General features: G+C 38.1%; 2 protein-coding genes across 2 annotated transcripts; one reads left to right on the top strand and one right to left on the bottom strand.

Annotated features, from left to right (window-relative positions):
• The first annotated feature begins 5,376 nt into the window (after nucleotides 1–5,376).
• Nucleotides 5,377–11,921, top strand: LOC140241632 (uncharacterized). Its single transcript, XM_072321369.1, has 6 exons — nucleotides 5,377–5,658; nucleotides 6,778–6,867; nucleotides 7,354–7,425; nucleotides 8,338–8,382; nucleotides 8,897–9,239; nucleotides 10,607–11,921. The coding sequence occupies exons 1-6, from the start codon at nucleotides 5,426–5,428 to the stop codon at nucleotides 10,634–10,636; spliced, it is 813 nt and encodes a 270-aa protein (XP_072177470.1). The 5' UTR covers nucleotides 5,377–5,425; the 3' UTR covers nucleotides 10,637–11,921.
• Nucleotides 11,922–11,936: 15 nt separating this feature from the next.
• Nucleotides 11,937–21,474, bottom strand: LOC140241633 (uncharacterized). The gene is made up of 5 exons (XM_072321370.1): nucleotides 21,371–21,474; nucleotides 18,340–18,455; nucleotides 16,462–16,545; nucleotides 16,012–16,138; nucleotides 11,937–14,070 (listed from the first exon to the last, which is right to left on the bottom strand). Exons 1-5 carry the CDS (start codon nucleotides 21,471–21,473, stop codon nucleotides 13,889–13,891), a joined length of 612 nt encoding a protein of 203 aa, XP_072177471.1. The 5' UTR covers nucleotide 21,474; the 3' UTR covers nucleotides 11,937–13,888.
• Between the last annotated feature and the right edge of the window lie 18 nt (nucleotides 21,475–21,492).

A 21,492-nucleotide genomic window follows, 5' to 3' on the forward strand; every position in this document is an offset into this window, starting at 1 on the left:
GGTGGATGAAGAGGCCTGAAAATATTCACGTAACTTGTGGCGGGCTGGCGCGAGCTAGGATGTTCAAAAAATGGAATCTATTATATCACAGACTACTGCCAACTTTCTCACACTTTGTGCCATGATCATGGCAATTTTCTGCGATGCAACATGTAATAATGTAGAGTCTACAGCTTGGTAATCCTGCAGCGGAGCAAAGGAACGCGAAATCGCGATCGCAGTGTTCGATGCGTCAGCTAGCTCCGCGCAGATCCGCAGAAGCGCAGTGAGGCAGGCTTTTTTTCACTTGTCAAACGGCGTTCCATACAGCAAGAGAAGCTCGCAAGCTGCTCAGTGCGTAGTGGTTCATGGGATATCACCTTGTCCTTGGCATACAGCGAATGAGGTACCGATAACGATATCATAGGGCCGTAAAGTGCACAATTGCCAAAAAGGAAGGTTTGTTTGTTTTTTAGTACAATAAACAGACCTCTTCTTGATCTTGTGTAAGTTCACATTATGAATGACAAAAAACTTAATTCTGTTTGCATCATTATTCACATTTACATCAATTTATCCACATGAAAATAAAGTAACATTGTTGCACAATCGACTAGAACTAACGTTAGATTATAGGGGGTGTTCTAGATCAAAGTGAAAACAGCAGCAACCATCAAACAGTGATACTGATGAGTGATGTAGGCTAAACATTTATTCAGTAATAAATAGGCTAAAATAACGTTTGAGAGAAAATCGCCTCCATAGCTCCACGAAACACTTGTCCTTTTACCATACAACACATGACAGTGCAGTCGTCACGTCACATAGGGAATAGTGTGTGTGTGGATGTGGATGGATGTGGATGTGGAATGACCTTCTTCACACAGTCACCGCACTGGACTGGTCACAAGCAACTAAAACAAGGCATCTAGAATCTAGAATCTACATCCTTCTCTGCCAACATCAGGCTCTCTACGTACGAATTTGATAATATGAAATTCATAAATTCATTGAAATTCTTTGAAAACATAGAGCAGAAGCTCGCAAAAATACGTTCCCTCTATTTCCATTGGCAATTGTACAACGGAAGCGAACACTATACTATCGAGCACACGAAGGCCGACTGCTCGATGGGTGCGGACCGGCTACGGTGGCGTGGCAGAGCGGCAGCGAAGCACGGACAGTGCGTCGTCAGTACGTTACCATGTATTCCCTATTGGCTATGGCGTAGAATGGGACATCGTTGCACAGTCACCAGTGCACATCTCATTAATTTTTCCTGCACTGCACCTCCAACACGTCACCGCCTGTGTCAAATATCACTATGTTGTTTCTACACACAAGATTACACTTGCAAGAGGACATTATTTTGAAGCATATAGCTTACCTCGTTTGTGAAATAAAATTGAGACGAAAACACGCTGAAATACACGAACCGGACAAATCCCGAATGAACAAATTTGAAATCCATGACGGTTGCTCTAGTTTACAACTGGGAAAAGCCTCCGCGCATGCGCGCTATCTGCAGATTTAGCTTTTGCGTTCTCCATCTGTCGATTGTTGTACATGTATTCTTGTGTCGAGATGTCCGACACGTTCGAATGCCCAAGTCATTGGTCAGATCATTGACATTAGTCATCAAAAGCATTCCTGTATCATGAAGTAACAATAATGGAAATCATCTAAGACGAATGTCTTTCTTCGTATCATTTCCTTTCGCTTCTTTAGGGGACATGTTTTTTTGTTTGTTTGTTTTTTTCGAGAGAGAGCTTACTATGTATTAGAAATATAAAGCTTGCATATCTGCTCGTAATCAAGATATTGCATGTAGTGCTCGTACACGTATTACATGATATAGATTTTGTTCAATAAACATGCATTATGTGCTACAGTATTTTATCATCATTATTATGGTTATGACAATTTCTTTGACCATTGTATTGAAAATTAGTAAATTCTAAGTTCATGTCCCTTATAACTTTAATCATTTCAAAACACATATGTCAGCTATTGCCCTTATTATGAGGACTAAATATACCACAATGTATTCAACTATTGAAAGATAATTATACAGGAATACCAATGTTGAAAACATCATTGCAATAGTTTGAAGGAAAATGTGTGTTTGGTTTTCCTGTGGAAAACAGTATTTTTTATTATTATTCTTTTTCTTTTACTTTTCCTGCAATAGACATGTGTAGTATGATAAATATTTGGCAACATTGTTTTCCATGAAACCTGCAATATTTGGGCTAAGAAAAATCAGCAATATAACAGTACAATTACTACTGCAAAAAGAAAAAAAAGTCATAAATAATGTCATCTGTGTTTATATTTCCATCCAAACTTTGCTTTAAAAAGAAAGTCAAACAAACAAACAAAACTCAGTCATACAAGATGAAATACAAGCAGTTCCCTGAATTGCTCATAGGGATTATCTTTGGAGTTTTTTTTTTTTGTTTTGTTTGTGTTTTTGTTTTTGTTTTTGTTTTTACTTAATTTCTCATGCTGTTTGTTTTGGTTCTTTTTTTTTTCTTATCCCTTGCTGTAACCATTTCCAACAGGCCATGTAGTCGTAGGCCTATATGTATATCCCTACAAAAATGAAATACATAAAGTTCAAAGAACAGGGTAAATATTCTGCTACAATCTATCAAATGCAGTAAAAGAGGATACATTTTATGTTTGTTTTTCTGAAATCTTTATTTGATTTCCCTCAAATGATGCTTATTACCCCCCCTCAAGAAAAAAAAATCACTCAAAAACTGCACTTGGACATTCTGTCCAGAGGATGCAAATACATACACACACAAGAGAATAAGAACCCAGTCTAACAGTTGTGTTTGTTGTGTGTGTTTGTTTTTTTGTGATATCATATTACGATAAAGGGCATTGTATGTATGTTTGTATGTATGTATATTATTATATGTAGGCCTATGCGTGTGTGTATATAAGCACCATTGGAAGAGAGTGAAGAGAATTTCAGAAATTTCCTTTTTATTCTGCTTTGTTTGGTGGAAACATTCTCTTTTGTATATTTGAAATCTTATTAGGCAACGTGATCTCGATAAAAGGGAATGAAACCCAAATATATTGATTGGGTGCATGCAACAGTATTCATGTAGAACATGTCAATAGAAGTTTGAGAATAATCAGACAATTTATTGAAAAGTTATGGAGCCATTAAATTTCCATATTATCATAATTTATATATCTTGGTTCCCTTTTATAGTGTAATCATCCTTCTCTGGATAGTAATACCAAATTATCTTTTGGAAGATTATTGGTATGTTGTTCTAAAGGTTCGTTAATCTGAAAATGGAAGATTCAAAATGAAGAGTTTGTTCGCAAAAACCAATAAGTCCATATTTGCCAAATGGAGATATTTGCGATTAAAGGTCAAGAAAAATAAAGAGAATAAATACAAAAATTTTGCTTCTTTTGACCATAACTTCAAAAATGTACCTTTATATGTAGTGACCAATATATCATTTAGAAGGTATTATTTTGTACTTTATGACAGAGACCGTACTTCAAAATCTTAAAAAATGGACTTATCGGTTTTTGCGAACAAACTCTTCAAATATCGATATTGTCACAGTTATACTAACTTTAACCTTTTTTGTGCCCTAGATTTTTTCTTTGTAAATTGGTAATCAGTCATCGATCCCTTCTAGTTTGACATTGTTTTATAACTTAACAAACCCACTCAGACGTAGTAATGTACCTTAGTCCAACAGGAAGGCCATGCTGACACAAAATACATTTAAGAAGGAGGTAATCTGTTTCAAACATTGACAAACGTTCCATCAGGCATCTGATGTGCCAACTGACGAAGAAACCTCTCCAGGATGAATTCCAACCAGCAAAGAAAGAACAGAAAAAGATAGTGACAAAGGTTGTTTATGGTGACTACAGAGAGAGTTAGTTCAAGGATCGTCTGTCATAGCAAGAAATACACCAAATTCCAATCATGGCAAAGTATTGAGAAAAAAAAAACCCCAGATGAATGAAATAATTCCCCAAACAAGGATTTCTGATAAACACAACTTAGCACTAAATTTGAATGCATTAGTAAACTGGCCTGATAGCAGGAGGCCTATACATTGTGTGAGTAATCACAAAAACTGCAATGTAAAAAAAAGGAAACCCTACTCTTACTTTGCATGAATGATGTTATAAAGAAGAATTTGAAAAAGATAGGCACAGTGCAGAATACATATTTACACACTTGATAGGCCCTACATAATGATGTTGGAGTATATCTAGGCCCCCTACACATACAGACACACACACACACCCACGCACACATACATACATACATACATTCTCACAATTGCCCATCACCAACATAACATACTTGCATACTAGCAAGTCACCCTCACAAGAATAGCTGGAATTCTGATCAAGTATATAGGGCCTATACTCAATTAAGTCATCATGTTCCATTTCATTTCATTTCATTTATTTCATTTCCTACAGTGCAAAACTTTTACATACACAAAATAACACAATATCAATACAATGTAGTAACAAAGAAAAAAATGTGAATTTAACAATATATGAATAACTTTCAGATGAAATGGAATTAAAATTAAAGTTGCAGGAAATGGACGAGACTATTGTAAAAAAAAATCAGAAAAACAACAACAAAAACTCAACACTCATGAATTTTATTTTCTAAAGATTTCACCCTTATTCTTCCTATTGACCTTTAGATCCCTACACTATAGAAAAAAAAAATGGTGTGCAGCCCCTGATGTAAACGTTTTGGATGAGTGAGCTGATCATGTCATCACCTCACATTATTTCTGCTGACTGTTTAACAAAAAAACAAAAAAAAATGCAAAAATTCAGTGTTAATTCTGTCTTTAAAGTGAAAAACAAATTACCCCCCCCCCCCCCATATGTAATTTCTGGTTGAATAACATCAGAATAATGTATCAGCTGACATATCAATATTTGAAAAACCCAAAATTAATGTACAAATTTATGGCAAGTTGTGAGGGTATTTCATTTCATATTATTACATTTATTTCCACATGAAAAATACCAGTATAACTATGGTACAAAAATGTCATTTAAACAGTACAAAAGTGTGGGGGACATAGATTGCTGAAGCACATCAGGCTTGTTTGTATAACTTTTCATCCGATTTTGATCAAACGTTTTATTGTTGACTGCACAGAATATTATACTAGGTTGCCTACTCTAGTAGTTTGGAATAAAGTTACTTAGCGCCATCTACGGCCATGGCGCTTATGTTATTTTAGGGGGGTAAGCCCCACCTACCTACCTCTGTAGCTAGCTAGCTCTGCACCGCGTAGGCCGTGTACTCTGGCTCGCTCAGCGGTAGCGCTCCGTATCACGTAACCAGTGTCGTAGGCGTAGCCTAGCTAGCCGTCTCGCTTTCTAACTCGTATCGTCAATAATTGACAATATCAACATGGAGGACATGGATGTTCCAAAACGAAGAAGGGGGAGACCATCAATTCCGGCAGAGGAGAGGATGGCGCGGAAGCGAATATCAGAAGCAAAGTATAAAGACAAAAGAAGGGAGAAAGAGAGAGACTTTAGACGTGTACGTTTGCCCATCGACACTTTCAATACGTGGAGAGAGGTGCGTGAGTCGAGTGGGGCTGGGACAGACGGAGCATTCGCAGAGCGCCTTCTGAATCTGTAAGTACATGTTTTATCAAAATTTCGACAGTATTAAAACTTTTTTTTTACTGTTTAGTGTTTAATTTAACGGCCAATTTAAACATAAATACAACCCTAACCCTAACCTAATAAATTTGCTTGCTAACGCATGGGTGCACGTGCACTGCGGTGGGGCCGATTTCACAATTTTGCCAAAAGATGATAACTTGAGAAGAACAAGATTGCCGAAGAAAACTTACTGTACACAAGCGTGGCGCTAAGTTCAGCTTAACTATACACAGGCCTGTCGCTGTAGTAAGTCGCGTGTGCGTGCATCAGAAGGTGTTTCTTCTGCTACCATAGCCCGACCAGACGCCGTGCAAAGCACACAGTGACTAGGCTGTGTATAGTTTAAAACTGCTACCACTATACTACTTTTACTGCCAAAAATAATCACTTTGTCACCATATTATCCAAAACAATTTACCAACGGTATGCGCTAAATAAAGAGAGGGGCATGACGGCCAAAAGAAACAGGACAGGTAGGCCTAAACTTATGGCCTTGGGGAGAATATACATTTTTCTAAGGGGCATCCCGGCCAATCAAAGATGCATCAATGGGCATGGGCGTCGATGGCTGTCAATAAATTCAACTAGCCCTTAAAAGAAAATCTGAAGTACCTTAGGATATTTCACTTAAAGCATGTGGTGATTTATGATGGAAAGTGCAAACACCCTTACCTGTACTCCAACAGGAAGATGTGAATACAAGAGCCCATTCATTGCACTACAGGCACAGTGCAGGTCCCAGGCCTATATTGTAAGGCCTATATTGACTCACTGATAAATTGGATACATGGCCATGCAATATTTGCTTTGCTCATTGAGTTCAGAAGGTTTTGAGAAACAAAGTCAAATTTTTAAACAGAATTTTTTGGTCCTATATGATACGGCTTGATAGTAAATCACCATAAATTCAATGGTAACATTCAGTGATATGTTCTAGTTTCTGTGAATGTTTAATAGCATTCCAAAAAGTTCCAACCCTGTAAATTGATAATGGTACTACCTCAACATGTATGATGTTATTTACTGATTGGCTTGCTATGATTATGGATCAAGGATACTTAGTTGTTTTTATCTTTTGTATGTTTTCAGATATCAGGCGCATAGGAGACAGGGCCAACTAAATACAACAGGACACTGTGTACCTGGTACACAGGATGGTACAGGAAGGCGGTCAAGAAAGTAAGCACATTATATGAAGCTACAACCCAGTCGCTGTATAAATAGTGTCGGGTCGGGCTAATGAAGCTTGAACAAACAACACTATCATTGCATTTAAAAATTTGGTCAGTCATTTTGGTCATGATGATTAGAAATACTATAATTGATCTTAAAGTTGTCTCCTCTAAACTTAAGTGCACAAACATGCACCCCATCAGCCGACTACAAGTATTACTATTGTGCAAATATACAAATGAAAGGTACCAGTATTCAGCGTGCACATTTCCATAGAGCTGCTGTGTGTGTACTGTACTGTAACATGGAGACTGTTCGTTTGTTCAAGTCATGTGTGTTGTTTTCACAGTAGGCATGAATAAATGATGTACGTAATGTTTATTCTAGTGGAGGAAAAGATGTGAATGCAATGTTCTTCTATTCAGATCACAAGGGAAAAAGAAAAAGCTAAGCTAGTTGTATGGTATTACCTTTGATGTGTTCTCTTTACAGGAGTAAACCACGAAAATTCTCATCTCTACCCTCAGTCCAGAGGATTCATCCAAGTTGTGAACAGGACGCTTGGTAAGTGTCTAGCTACGCATACGGTACATGATGTCTGAGGGCTTGTACAATCCACCATATTCTGCTCAAACACCATATGACTGGGGGGGGGGGGGGGGATAATAATGATAATAAATATTTATTAAATAATAAGGTCTTCTTTATCCAGGGTAGCCTCTTCAGTGTTGCCACAGCTCTGCCAGAGGGTCCCGCCAATATATTTACCCTAGCATTGCCAGGAAAATATCTTTACACCTGGGTCGAGAGGGACATGGTGGGTAAAAACATTATGTCCAAAAATATCAAGCACTGGGCGGGAATCGAACTGAGTCCTCCGATTGGGAGTCGAAAGTCTTATCCACTATGCTGCAGGGGTATCAGTATGGGCCAGAAGCATGTGGTTGTCCAATTATAATTGTTAACACCCTAAATATCTTCACCATAGCAGTGACTAAATCTAAGGGAATAATTTATTACGGGAAACAATGCATTTGTCAACCTGAGTTGTGCATTTAATCAGATCTGTAGTACAGCTGTATTACCACCATCCTACAGATTGTCATTTTATCATCATCATGACTTTTAATCACCAATGCCAATGTATTGGACTGAAAAAAAAAAAAGTTGGCATACCTACCGGTAGTTGCTGCCTCTGATGTGGGCAACTTTTAAACAAACAAACAGAGGGAAACAAAATTTGTGTAGCATGTTTACCTAGTCAAGTTATGGACCAATTATACTATATTTTGTTTTCTTCCTTCCAGTGAATGATGTTGGATACCTGTTTGAATGCTTTGGATAAATTTAGCTTCCTAGTTCTGTTTTGTTTTGTTTTTTAATTGCCATAAGAAATCATTTTCTGAACTAGGTACACTTTTGAATCATAGTTGGTACCTAACAATTCTAATATTTTGGTTTGTTTTTGTGGAACAGGTTGTCTGATACACCTTCCCCTCCGTCTTCAATAGCGTATGTCGGGTAAGTTGCAATTTGTTGAAAATGCAGTGGTAGATTGTAACTTCATGAAAGTCGGGGGGGGGGGGGGGATCTCTTCTTGTTCATTTTGATGTGGTATTCCCTAGAAGGACCCAGGGGCATAGCCCTAGATATCCAAATACATTGTATAGCCATTTTGACTGAATTTATGACATTTTCATCTCTTGGAAACATGCAAGTAGATATATGTATATTTATATAATTTATTTGTTCGTTATAACAAATTTCTAAACAGTGCACTCCCATTATAACGAACATGGTTATAGCGAAATTCCAGTTACAATGAAGTAAAAATTCAGGCCGCAAGATTATCCACTCTGCGTATTTTTATTGTGTATTTGTTCGGTTGTAACGAAATTTCGATATAACGAAAGAAAACCGCCGGTCTCAAGGACTTGGTTATAACAGGAGTCCACTGTATAACAAAAGAAAACTGGCCCTGAGGACTTTGTTGTAACAGGGGTCACCTGTATTTGCTTTCATTGCTTCCATTTAGTATCCCAGAATGTGAAGACCTCCAGCCTCTCGGGGAGGAGGAAGATCGAATCGGAGAGGACCGGCAGGAGAAGGAAGGTGTGGATGAGGACGAGACTCGAGGGGCTCAGGCAACTCCAGCGATGAGCAAGTCAGGGCCTCATGCCAAAGCAAGTGCGCGGGAAGCCGTTGACGGGGAGGTCATCGTAATTTCAAAAACCAGGCTGAGTGAGTTGGAAGGCCAGGCAGCTGGTCACTGTCATACAAGTGGCACGTCAGTCACCACTACGTGTGGCCCGTCAATGACCACCCCAGTGACCACCCCAGTGACTCCAGAGAGTGACACAGCTGACCATGTACCTTTGGTAAGAAAATTTTTATGGCTCTGCCTCATAGGTTCAGGTGAGGTGCAGTGCACTCCCATTAAGCGGCCACAATTTCAACAGAATTTCGTTCTGACAAAATAAAAATTCAGGTCCCAAGATTGTCATCATCAAAGTCTCATGCAATGGAGTAAAATTTGTGTACAACTATCACAGTTATAGCAAAATATTTGATTGTTATAACAAAGTCAGTTCCGAGCACCGTTGACATTGAAAACCAAAGAAATGTGCTCCATATAGCAAAATGCAGATTGCTTGTGAAATTTAACAACATAACATACATATAGAGAGTGTCTTTGCATGAGCGATTGTTTCCATTTCAGTATGTTTAAATAGCTCTACATTTGCTCCATGTGTCACACACTGTCTGAGGAGAACTTGAAATAAAAAATTGAAATGAAATAGGGTTTGCTATTATATTTTGAAATAAAAAATGAAAGGAAATAAGGTTCCTTATTCCGAAACACTTAATTCTGTATGCTAAGATACTTACTAATCTGAAGTTGAAATGGGGTTCATTGTAATGAACATCTGATGTTATTCCAAAGGTTCTTTATTCCTCAGGTTTGTCAATCTAAAAATGAAATAAGGTTCTGATTTACAAAGATTTGTTAATACGAAAATTATAGGAATGTTGGTCAAGCGGAAAATGAAATAAGTTCCCTAATCTAGAAGTGAGAAAAAAAAAATGGTGAGTATACTAACAAGCCTTCAGAATTACTACCTTTAATTGTTTCAGATTTACAAACCTTTGGAATAATGAACCTTTTTCAATGTTGCATTTTACGAAGCTTTGAAGATTATTCTGTTTATGGTTAACAAACCTTCAGTAAAACTCTACAGTTTGGGAATAAGGATCATTTGAAATAACAAATCTTTGGTCTGTGGTATAACTATAAGTTTGGAAATAGCAATCCCTCAAAATAATGAATCTTTTTAATAACAAACCTTCAGAATAAGGACCTTTTTAATGGAATCCTGTAAACCATCATTTTTATACATTGTTTTCAAACTAGGCATGAAAGTACAAACAGCTTTATGCTCACAATGAAATGTAAAATGTAAACGGAATTAATGAGATAGCATCGCATTTATTATTGCTTTTCAATGTATGACGAGTGTTCAATAATCAACATACAATATATGCCTGGTTTTCATTTTTTCCCACCATATACTGTATTTGTTTAGTTATAATGAATAAGACATAAGGCAGAGTGATTACAAGTTGAGTTGGTGAATCCAAATGTGAAATTACAATGCACATGTTCCAAAACTTTTGAACATGGTGCTTTAATGTAGGTAGTAATTGTACTCATGAACCTATATTAATTCATGTTATCATTTTACAGCTTACACCGAAACTGGAACCTGGAATTTAAAATGTGAAAACTGAACCTGGAATTGAGAGTTTGTTTTGAAATATGTGTGGAGAGGACGGCAGCCATCATGTCAGAATTAGGAGATGAAAGTAGATGGGAGAAAAGACTCCCAGAGAAGGGTCTCTACAGCACTAAGCAGACGTCACAGTCAAGACATGGAAAGATGCCATGCGACTCTGGGAGGAGAAAGGCAAACGAGCGTAGACAGCTTCTACTTAAAGATGTCAATACTGTGATGATTTCAGAATCTCAAAACCAAGTGCAGGTTGAGGCTATGGATGTGGAGGCTATTTCAGCATAAGAAGAGCTTGCAGCTTTAGCTTCTGCAGCAAGTCTAGATGAGATGGTGAAGAGAGACTTGAAGAGATGGAAGAAGAGCACTCATGCTCAATGAGAGAGACCGTGAGAGTCGTTCTACTTCTGAAGGGTGGAACTTTGTCTTCAAAATCCAGTTCCTCTCAACCTGGAAGAAGAGTTGAAGACTGGGTCAACAGTCAAGCTTCAGCTGCTTCTCAAGTTTAAGAATGTTGTTGATGAAGGCGACAACATACCTCCAATGGAATCTGTGACTACGATGGACAACCCTGCCCTTCCTAAGGAGCCTACAGTAAGAGATGCTCTCCCTGAAGAGCCAGCAGCAAAGAAAGATGAGGGATGAGGTCAAGTCTGCATCAGAAGTTGGTTATCATCCAGCAATGATGATGTTCTTGCCAACAGTTTGAAGGAGCTGCTGTCCTTGAATGGACTACCTCTTCCGAAGCCCGGAATCTTCTGCAGTAAGCTGCTGGATTATACGACATGGAGAAGCTACAACCCCTTAAATCGAACATCGCAGGGTTCCCAATTGAAAGAGGTTCTACTTTCTGTTCATCTCACGGGAATACTGAAATCTTTGCTTCACGGGAGAGTGTTTGAACTTTCATCTCTTGATAGGTTAGGGTTAACCCTAACACACTAGCCCCAAGTACTTTGAGGTTGAGGAAGGAGTGATAGCCTTCATGTGTGACACATGGGAAATGTTCTGCCAGTTGGGTAAAGATTTAGTAGACAAGGTCTACCATAAGGTACAGTGCTTGCCAGTTGAGTTGGTAAATCTAAATGTGCAATCATAATGCAGATGTTGCATGACTCGATGGTGCTTTGATGTAGATGGTGTAATGTACAATTGTACTTGTACTCATGATCCTATATCATTTGTGTTATTTCACAGTTTTCATGGAAACTGAAATCTGAAACTGTTTGTTTTGATATGGACAACAAGGCATATATTAAAATCATTCAGCCATTGATTCCTGTCAAAGCCTTTGCCAAGTCTCTTTTATTTAAATCGCCCTCATCACAGCCACAGCACCTATGACAAGTGAAGAAGCCTGACACAGAACGGCTTTACTTGTATCTATCAAAGGGTATTCTCCCCTTCAAGGGAGCAAGGAAAGTGCACGTCATGAATCTTGTGAATATGTTGTGACAAGCAGGTAACATGAAATAAATTTCATAGTAAAGAGATCAAGGGGTCAGCATCTTTTAAATCAGGCAAGTGGTAAGCCAGTTTTCTAGAGAATTTATTCTGGGATTAACAAACTCCACGGGACATTTGAAATTACTTTGACAAATCACAAATTTTGTTATATCAGGGTTTGAAAAAGCAACAAAATATGAGGTAAGAAGATTACTTCAGTATAAAACAACTGTGTGAAATCAGTTTTTGTAAAATTCACTGAGAATTACTGAGTGACAGTGCAAGTTATATGATACTGTATTTTCAAGGGAAAGAAAATGCCTTGTCGAAAGTCAAAGAAATAATTTTCTGAAGCACTATCATCAGAGAAGTCAAACACTTGAATAATTTAGGAATTGACACAATTACAGACATATTCGACATTGGTGACTTTCATAGCACTTTTATTTCTATATATTTTCTCTTAATTTATAAAACATGCCACATGCAAAATGCTTCATCACCTCAATACGTATGCTTTTTTTTGGGAAAAAATGTTTTTCCTTCCACTTGACAACAGATTACTATAAAACCAGAAATTTTTGCCTGCATGAAGTTCTCACAAAGTTTGCAAGGATCCATGATTCCTGCATGTAAAATCCATGCAAAATCTTTGATTTGTACACAACGCATTGAATGCCAGTTGCAATTCGTGAAAGTCACATGCTGCGAAAAAGGCCATCAGCTAAAATTTGCAAAAGTTTCATGCTGCGAATGTTTCTGGTTTTACTGATTTATCAAAGGTTTTATCTCAACATATGGTCTCATCTGCTTTAATAACTAGAATAGGATTGCAGTGCACTCCCGTCATGACAAAGTCCCAGGGACAGGCAGTCTTTTTTCATTATATTGACATTTTGTTATAGGCAAACAGTAAAGTATATTAAGATACATAGATGATTTTGGGGCCTAAATTCTTAATTTGTTGCAATAACAATTTTGTAATAACTATGTTCGTTATAGCCGGAGTGCAATGTACCTCTCTTCATGGCTTTGTCTTTTGTGAAATAGAGTTGTTCTTCATTTGAGACAACTTGTGGAGATGATCATAATACCTTCTCAGCATCCAAAGAGCTTTCTCAGGAATCATATTTCAATGCACGACACGGATTAATGACTTAGGTAGCATGAGAAAAAAAGAATGACCCTATTGAATTAATCTTTTTTTCCTGCCCACTAGGGTACATTTGAAATCACAAGAATTGCTAGAATTGATTGCCCATCGGCGAATACGTGCATTGAAGTGTATGCTCATCAGTAATACTTGACTTGAGTCAAGTTTCTCTGGCTGTGTGTCTACTGTCAGAGATCAGTGATAAAGCTGTATGCAATTCATTACTGGGTTTCCTAAATACAGTCAACCTTGTGCTTAAGTTGACCTCGCGTAAGTCAAATAATCGCCCAAGTTGAAGGTGTTTTCAAGTCCTCTTCTCTCAATATTCTATTGGTTTTTAACTCATAAGTCAAATCTTCTCTAAGTTGAAGTTATTTCTTCAGTCCAAATAGATTCGAATTAGGCAAGGTTGACTGTAGTATATCTCAGTCGGGCCAGCCTTCCTATTGCATGGTATCCCCACGCAATCAGGTCTTTAACAAACTCCCAACAATGCCAGTACATCATACTGAAAAATAACTCCTCAAGTGTCCTGAGCTGAGAGCACACTGGTCTGCTTTCCTCTCCTCCTACTCTTCTGGTGCACTCACAGTCCTCAATTCATGAAACCCCGAGTTAAAGTTCACATTGTCTCCATCTTTCAGCTCTCTTTTCCCGTCTCCGTGGCGACGCCCTGCCGAATCTCTTCCAGTTCCTCCTGGCTGAGTGGACTGTCCGGTAGGTCCGTCGCCTTACCGATGTCCGGATGACCAGCATACTTCACGTCGTATAGACTTGGGTCCTTGAGGAATACTGTCTCCCTGTACTGATTCGGCATGAAACCTGGATGATGGGATGAATTCATGCAGACGGGATAATTCTCTGCCAATGGTGCATGCTAATTTTCAAGCATCAAACAAGCTTGGTGTCAAGAACAAATTGTCTGCAAAGAACCTAAATCTTCATGACCTGTCATGTACAGTCAACCTTGCATAAGTCGAATGATCGTCTAAATTGAAGGTATTTTCAAGTCCTCTTCTCTTTATATTCTATTCATTTTAATCCCTCATTAAGTCAAATTTTCTCTAAGTTGAAGCTATTTCTTCAGTCCTAACAGATTTGACTTGAGCAAGGTTGACTGTATGCCATATTCAAGAAATAATCTATCACTTTGAGCAGTAGAAGAACAATGTTTGGAGCTTTTTGTGCAGTATTCTTCATGCAGGATATTTAAAAGTCTGTCGGACCAAAAGCTGGATTAAACTTATAAACAATATGAGATACACTCAGCAAAAAAAGAAAGTAAACACTTTTTCGAGGTCATATTTGACATAGAAGATTGTAATGAAAATCAATGTATTATGCAGAGACTCCAACCCCAAGCACCTTCTGATCTGGAGATTCTCCCGCCCGAAACCCCTAGCAAACGGGAGACTCCAAGTTGATGTGTGCGAAGCACGAAGTTCCTAGGGTTCTAGATGTTCTCTGGTACTATCTAAGGCTTATTTTTTCAACATACGATAGCAATAAGTAAGAAATCCTTTCCACCGGGAGACACAGAGCCAGGGCGGGAGAAATCAAATCTCAAGCGGGAGAACGGGAGATTTTGCAAAAATGGGCTTTCGGCGGGAGATCTCCCGTCGAAAACGGGAGAGTTGGAGTCTCTGTATTATGTACCATATTAAAGGTAATTTAATTGGCTATTAAGCTCATAGGTTGATTAAAAAGAAAACTTTACGCATGAGTGAGCACATTCGTTTTTGTCCTTCAAAGCACAAAATTAAAAATTGCAAAAATTGACATGTTCTCTTTCATTGGCAAATGTCCTTCAAAACAACATTGACAACAAAAGACCAGTTTAACACAATGAGAGACAATGAGTGAAATAGCAAAAACAAGTTTTCATTCTCTTTATCTCTTTATGACCTCTAGGAAAAGCAAAATGGGAAATTAAAGGGGAAATTAAGAATTTTCTGTCAAGTCAAACTTCAAAGGACATGGGGAATAATACGCAGACAGATGATAAAATGAGAAGTATTTCTTTATTCATTCTTTTAATCTAGTGGTTTAAGAATTCATGAGACAAACTCAAGAACCAAATTTTATTTACAATTTCCGAATTTGAAAAAAAACCCCTCAAATTTCTACCATTTATGATAATTATTACATCTTTTTTATTTCATTTGAAGTTAGATTTGACATAAGATTCTTTATTTTTAGCCTTCATTGATCATTTGGGCTTAAAAGATATCATAGAGATCAAAGATTTATTTTTGCAACCTAATTCATGTTCCCTTTTGTGTGAAATTTGCTGTTTGTTCTTATTGTTCTATGGGAGAGCACATACGCATGAATGACAACTTGTTCAGTTTTGCAATTTTTACTTTTGTGCCCTTGAAGAGATAAACAAAGGTGTTCACTCATGCATATAGTTCCCCTTTTGTTGACCTACCAAGTTGATAGCCAATTAAATAACCTTTAATATGGCATATAATACATTATCTTTCAGCCAAATATTCTGTGAGAAATATAAACTTGAAAAAGCGTTTACTTTCTTTTTTTGCTGAGTGTACATTATCAACATCTATTTTTATTTCTAGAGATCAAGTGCGTAATCCACAAAATCTGAATTAAAAATACACTGCATTAGAATTGCATTGTTCTCTGCATGTACACTTGTATTGGCCTGTGCAAGATCACAGCATAACACATCAGAGTATCTGCCAATTTGACAACAGGTGACACAGATGATAGCCAAGACCTTGGGCAAACGCTGCCACCTACCCATTTGGACTGCCCTCCTGATGGCCTTGGCGATTCGCCTCTGCTGAGGTTCACACAGCCTGGTGATGTGCCTGCCAAAAATGCGTCCTGTGTTTGGCGAGACAAACTGGGAAAGCAGCTGCACATTCTATGGAACAAATAAACAAAGACACACACACATAACTATGTTATAAAACATACATGTATATTGACTAATTGCATCCCAGAAACCACATGTCTGTGATTTGGTGCTGCATCTTTTTACTGTGAATTGTACAATTCAATATTTCCATCAATAGCACCCACTTCAGAAAATACAATCTCTTGGGGAGAAAAATAAGTCGAGCAAGGATGTCAAGCATATTACACCTCTGGAAAGGCAATGTCTGTATAATCATCCATGCAAGTGATTTTTCGCCTGTCTCTGGAATGGTTAGAGTTCAGTAAATAAAATGATACAAAGTATCTTACCTTGTAAGATACTGGTACTTGATGTTTACACAAGATACATTTCTCAGCTTCCTGACGATAAGGGTCTTCTGTACAGGAAATGGTCTGCAGGTAAATAAGAGATTGTATGGATGAGAATTATGAGACTCATGAATCTGATGGAACTAACCCACCCTTGCTAAATAATAATGACTGTGATGAAAAGTGTACACAATAATCGTGACTTTGAGAGTAACATCTGAAGTGGCATTGATATTGCACCATTGAATTTATGGTTGCAACATGAAGTAAATTTGATAAATTAGATCCTGCCATTCTAAAATCAAATAAGCCTCATATACATTGTATTTACAGAATATAAATACAATGTATAAGGAAAATTCACAGAATACAGCCTCTCCCGACTACAAATGATAAGTTTCAGCTCTGGTGTGGTACGTACATTATATATGGAATTTCAAGCCACACACTATCAAATGACAGAGCTGGTAAAAATGAGAAGAGGAGTGCTACATTTTTCATACATCCAGAATGTCTCGAACATGACATCAACTTTGTGAGCTTATTTGACTACTAGGAGTGATGACATGACTTAAAAACATCTGCAAATGACACATTAGCTCCCTCACTGTCTGCAGAAAAAAAAGGGTACATCAGGAAGAATACATTAAAAAGAAATCTTAAAACTTTTTGTCTCCTACACACAGTAACAAATCAATTGGTGGTAACCGTTGATGTATACTTGAACCTCCAAACTCTAGTATGAATAACAAGTGGTCAAACTGATAAAGTGCATATCATACATATGTATTTCTAAGAAAAAAAAAAAGATCACCTAAGCACATCAACTCGTTACAGAACAATATGCATGTATGACAATCAATTTGGTTTGTGAGAAAAAAGAAAAATGAATGAGAAAGATGAAACATAATATACACCACAAATTGACTCATACATCGTACACTGTTAATGGAAAAAAAAATCTATCAATATCTAAGGGATGGTTTAGTTTGGGTTGAGATTGGTACATGTATTCAGGTTTTAACTTTTTGCAAGGTAATTACAAACCACCTACATGAAATACTGAAGAGCATACAATCAAAGGAATTAAAAGTAACTTGATGAAAATTGGTTTTGAAATGGCCAAGATATCAAAAAATAAAGTAAAACAAAGTGGTCCCAATGAAAGGTGGGACCCACCTTTCATTAGGATTTCTTTGTTTTTGGATATCCCAGCCATTTCAAAACTGATTTTTATCAAATAAAGTTTTAATTCCTCTAAGAATTGTATGCTCTTTCATATTTCACAAGAGGTTTCTAATCTCAGAAAAAGTTGGAATACTGAAGCCCCATCTCAACCATAACTATACCATTCCTTTCATTATTGGAAAAATTTAATTTACCAGTACATATTGTGTACAAAATACACAAGATATACAACTACATATGTACAGTGCACTCCTGTTAAAATGAACAGGGTTGTAACGATATTGTCATCACAACGAAGTAAAAATTCAGGTTGCAAAATTATCATCTAAGTTTATACATTTAACTGTTCGGCTATAATGAAATTTCAAAATAATGAAAGAAAACTGCCAGTATCGAGGACTATTTTCATTATAACAGGAGTGCACTGTAGAATGATAAGCACTGATACAGTGGACTCCCATTATAACAAAGTCCTCGGGACCGGCAGTTTTCTTTCATTATATCGGAATTTTGTTATAACCGAACAAATAAACAATAGAAATACATAGAGTGGATGACATTGCAGCCCAAATTTTTACTTCGTTATAACCGGAATTTCGTTGTAACCGTGTTCGTTATAACGGGAGTGCACTGTACAAAGAGAGAAGAAAAAAGGGATATCATATTGATTTGACTGGAACTCTTTCTCACATTATTGTGGGCTTCCACTCGGTCCTTGATGGCTTCCCCCAGGCTCGCAGACTGTGAGATGGCTCTTGATTGTGTTGAACGAAGATCTTGACGAAACAACGCACATGGTCTCAGACCTACGATAATGAATATTGATAACAATTGCAAAAAATGATGATTTTGAAATAATAAGATGTAAAAATAACGATACGATATATGTAAAAATAATGATACAGTCATTTTCTATGCAGGTTAGCCTCATCTGTGTTGCCACTGCTCTCCCAGAGGGCCTTACCATTATTATTACCCTAGTGTGGCTGGGAATCCATTTATACACCTGGGTCAAAAGGGACATGGTGGGTGAAAGCATCTTTTCCAAGGACCTACCATGCATATCCTGTATGTTGTATACAGCTGTACACAGTTTTAAGCAAGCACTCCTGACTGTCCGTGGCTAGTACTTTTCATGTAGGCACAAGATCAGTGGCATGGCATTGCAATGCAATGATGGGCACACTATACTTTTAGATATATATGCAAATGTTTGTGTTTACATATTGTTCTATAAAGCCACCTGTAATTCAATCATAACATAATGCCAGAGAAAGATTTGCGGTGACACCATGTGTATGTTATCCCTATTACCAGATCGCTGTTTGGCAGAAGTAGAGCCTAGAAAAAGGAGAACTGAAGAGGGAAGAGACATATCATATGAGGGTTGTAAGGAGGGCAAAAAGTGAAAAGTGGGGGACAGTAACAGTAATGGGCTGGAAGTTGAAGTTGCAGTACGTGGTAGTGCATGGAGACAGTAGAGAAAGGATCAGTGAGAATGGTAAGGAAGAGTAGAGTGAAAATCAAGTAAGATGTTCGGACATCGTTAGGAGGAGAAAGATGAAATGGAAGGGAAGAGGAAGAGGAAGGAGTTGAAGGTTGGAAAATCATGGAGATGGGAGAAGAGTGAAGATTCATGAAACCAGCCAAGAAAAGAAAGAAGTCGGCGAACAATGTCATGTTGTGGACTATCTTTATCTATGGAATGCGGAATCAATGGAGGAGAAAGGATGAATAATCCTGCGAAGGAAAGGTATTAATTTAAAGGTGCTATGGAATGCGGAATCAATGGAGGAGAAAGGATGAATAATCCTGCGAAGGAAAGGTATTAATTTAAAGGTGCATGGTCCCGGTGTTTTAGTCAAATGCATACGCGGCCAGGAGCACGGCGCAAGTTTCCTATAGAGAACTGCGCAAGTTTCCTATAGAGAACTACGCTATCGACTCCTCTTCGGCGCTTAATACGCTTTGGCCCACTTTCCCCGAGTCCGAAGAAGTCCGATTCACTGTAGTCAGTGGTCCGATCACAGTTCGGCTCATGATTCAGCTGAGGGGGATGACAGCTTCAGCAAACTTTTGTGATGTCATAATAAGAAGCACTATGCCCCCACCCTAGCATTACTACATACTGCGCAATGCGCAGAGAAGACAACGAAGGCAACGTTACTCAGCAACACCTACGCACTTTACTCTTGATGACAGCTCAACTTCGGTAATCTTCGTATCAATGCTAACAGTGATCAGCAGTATCATCAACAGCGCCCTCTACACTACCGGGACTATGCACCTTTATAAGTCGAGGAAAGATGAGACGTGACTAGATCTATGTTGAGTTGAGAGAAGGGAGAGAGAGAGAGAGAGAGAGAGAGCGCTGGGGGGGGGGGGGGAATAAAGGAGAGGGGGCTCGGGTGGATCCTAGGGGGCGTTTCACAAAGCCGTTCTTAAAGTTAAGAAGGACTAAGTGCTCAGTGGTGATCAGTTCTTGTGCTGAATTATTGAGATTTTGATAAGTATGGTTGGGTGTTCATAATACCGGACACCTAACGTTTGCTATCAATAGAAACGTGAAAAATCTCACAATTTCCCTGAAATTTTACTCACGTGTGGAGAAAATACTCCGGATTCACAAGCGCGCACTGAAAATGCGATCTGAGGTACGCGCTCTTAGATGGCGGCTTCGAACGCGTGGGGTGTCATTTTTTCCGCACTCAGTTGCCCTGCTCATTTCAACCGACCACCCTGACAATACGTATAAAGGGCACTTAAATGCGTTTTTTCGACAGGCCGCTGTTTTTTTCTAGCCGTCATTTTTTCCCCAATAATATTTGAATATATTTTGAATCCTTCGATATTACTTTTGAAGGACTGTTTGATGAATTTGACTTGATTTCATTAGGAAACTTTTCATCGTAATTGAAATAAATTAGATGAGTCGGTTTGTTTTTTCACATTCATTTCTCGTTTCTGCATCAACTCGTACGGTCGTAGCGGGTGACAAAATGTTTATGTCATGTGTTGTGTAACGTGAGTGCACGATCGTACAAGCGGCGGTGACAATTTTGCGGTCAAAATCGTCAAATTTATTACGGAAGGATACTCTTCATCTAACATTAACGAGTCAGCAAAGGTAGGCCTAGTTATATGTAGTTACACGATAAACCTTATTCGATTTTGCTAAATTTCGGTAATTTAGAGCCTTAGAGGGAATGCTTAGTTGTTTTCGCCACATTTTACTCGGTAGCGTAGCCCAGTGAAGAATCGAACACCGTTGCGCGTAGTCCTATGCGTACATTTTCTTTCTGTACGCCAAATGCCATTAGTATTATAATGCGCGGTCGGTCGTTATGACCCGGTCGGTGGGTTGAACACCTACCATAGAATTAAACCTTAGCACACATCACAAGAACTGATCACCAGTCGCAGTCGCACTTAAGTCCTTCTTAACTTTAAGAACGGCTTTGTGAAACACCCCCCTAGACTCATATAGAGAGAGTGGTAAGGAAGAGTAGAGTTCTAACTGTAAGTGAAGAGTAGACCTATAGTTATACAAGACTAAGCTTCAGTCCCACCTATTGGAAACAAGGTTATTTTACGTGCGATACTGATCGCTCGATCGTCTGTCTTGAATGGTAGTTCATTATTCCTACAATAGAACAGAATTATATCAATATCATCAAATCAAAAAAAAACCAAAAAAAAAACATTTGGTAGCATATCTTACCCGGGTCTTTTGAAGATGTGGTTCGAAATTGCGCCTTACAAACTTCCAGCGATATTCTCCGCACATTTCGTGCCATTTTCACGTAACACATGGATGTCGCCATCTTCAAAATGACAAGAGTT

This window comes from Diadema setosum, chromosome 18 (genome assembly GCF_964275005.1).
Source record: "Diadema setosum chromosome 18, eeDiaSeto1, whole genome shotgun sequence".
Lineage (NCBI taxonomy): Eukaryota > Metazoa > Echinodermata > Echinoidea > Diadematoida > Diadematidae > Diadema > Diadema setosum.

Coding starts and splice junctions, on each gene's coding strand:
- LOC140241632 (XM_072321369.1), top strand. CDS start 5,426: ATGGAGGACATGGATGTTCCAAAACGAAGAAGGGGGAGACCATCAATT. Junction 5,659..6,777: donor GCAGAGCGCCTTCTGAATCT/GTAAGTACATGT, acceptor GTATGTTTTCAG/ATATCAGGCGCATAGGAGAC. Junction 9,240..10,606: donor CAGCTGACCATGTACCTTTG/GTAAGAAAATTT, acceptor ATCATTTTACAG/CTTACACCGAAACTGGAACC.
- LOC140241633 (XM_072321370.1), bottom strand. CDS start 21,473: ATGGCGACATCCATGTGTTACGTGAAAATGGCACGAAATGTGCGGAGA. Junction 16,546..18,339: donor GAGTGGAAGCCCACAATAAT/GTGAGAAAGAGT, acceptor ATTTACCTGCAG/ACCATTTCCTGTACAGAAGA. Junction 14,071..16,011: donor CAGGAGGGCAGTCCAAATGG/GTAGGTGGCAGC, acceptor CCCATCATCCAG/GTTTCATGCCGAATCAGTAC.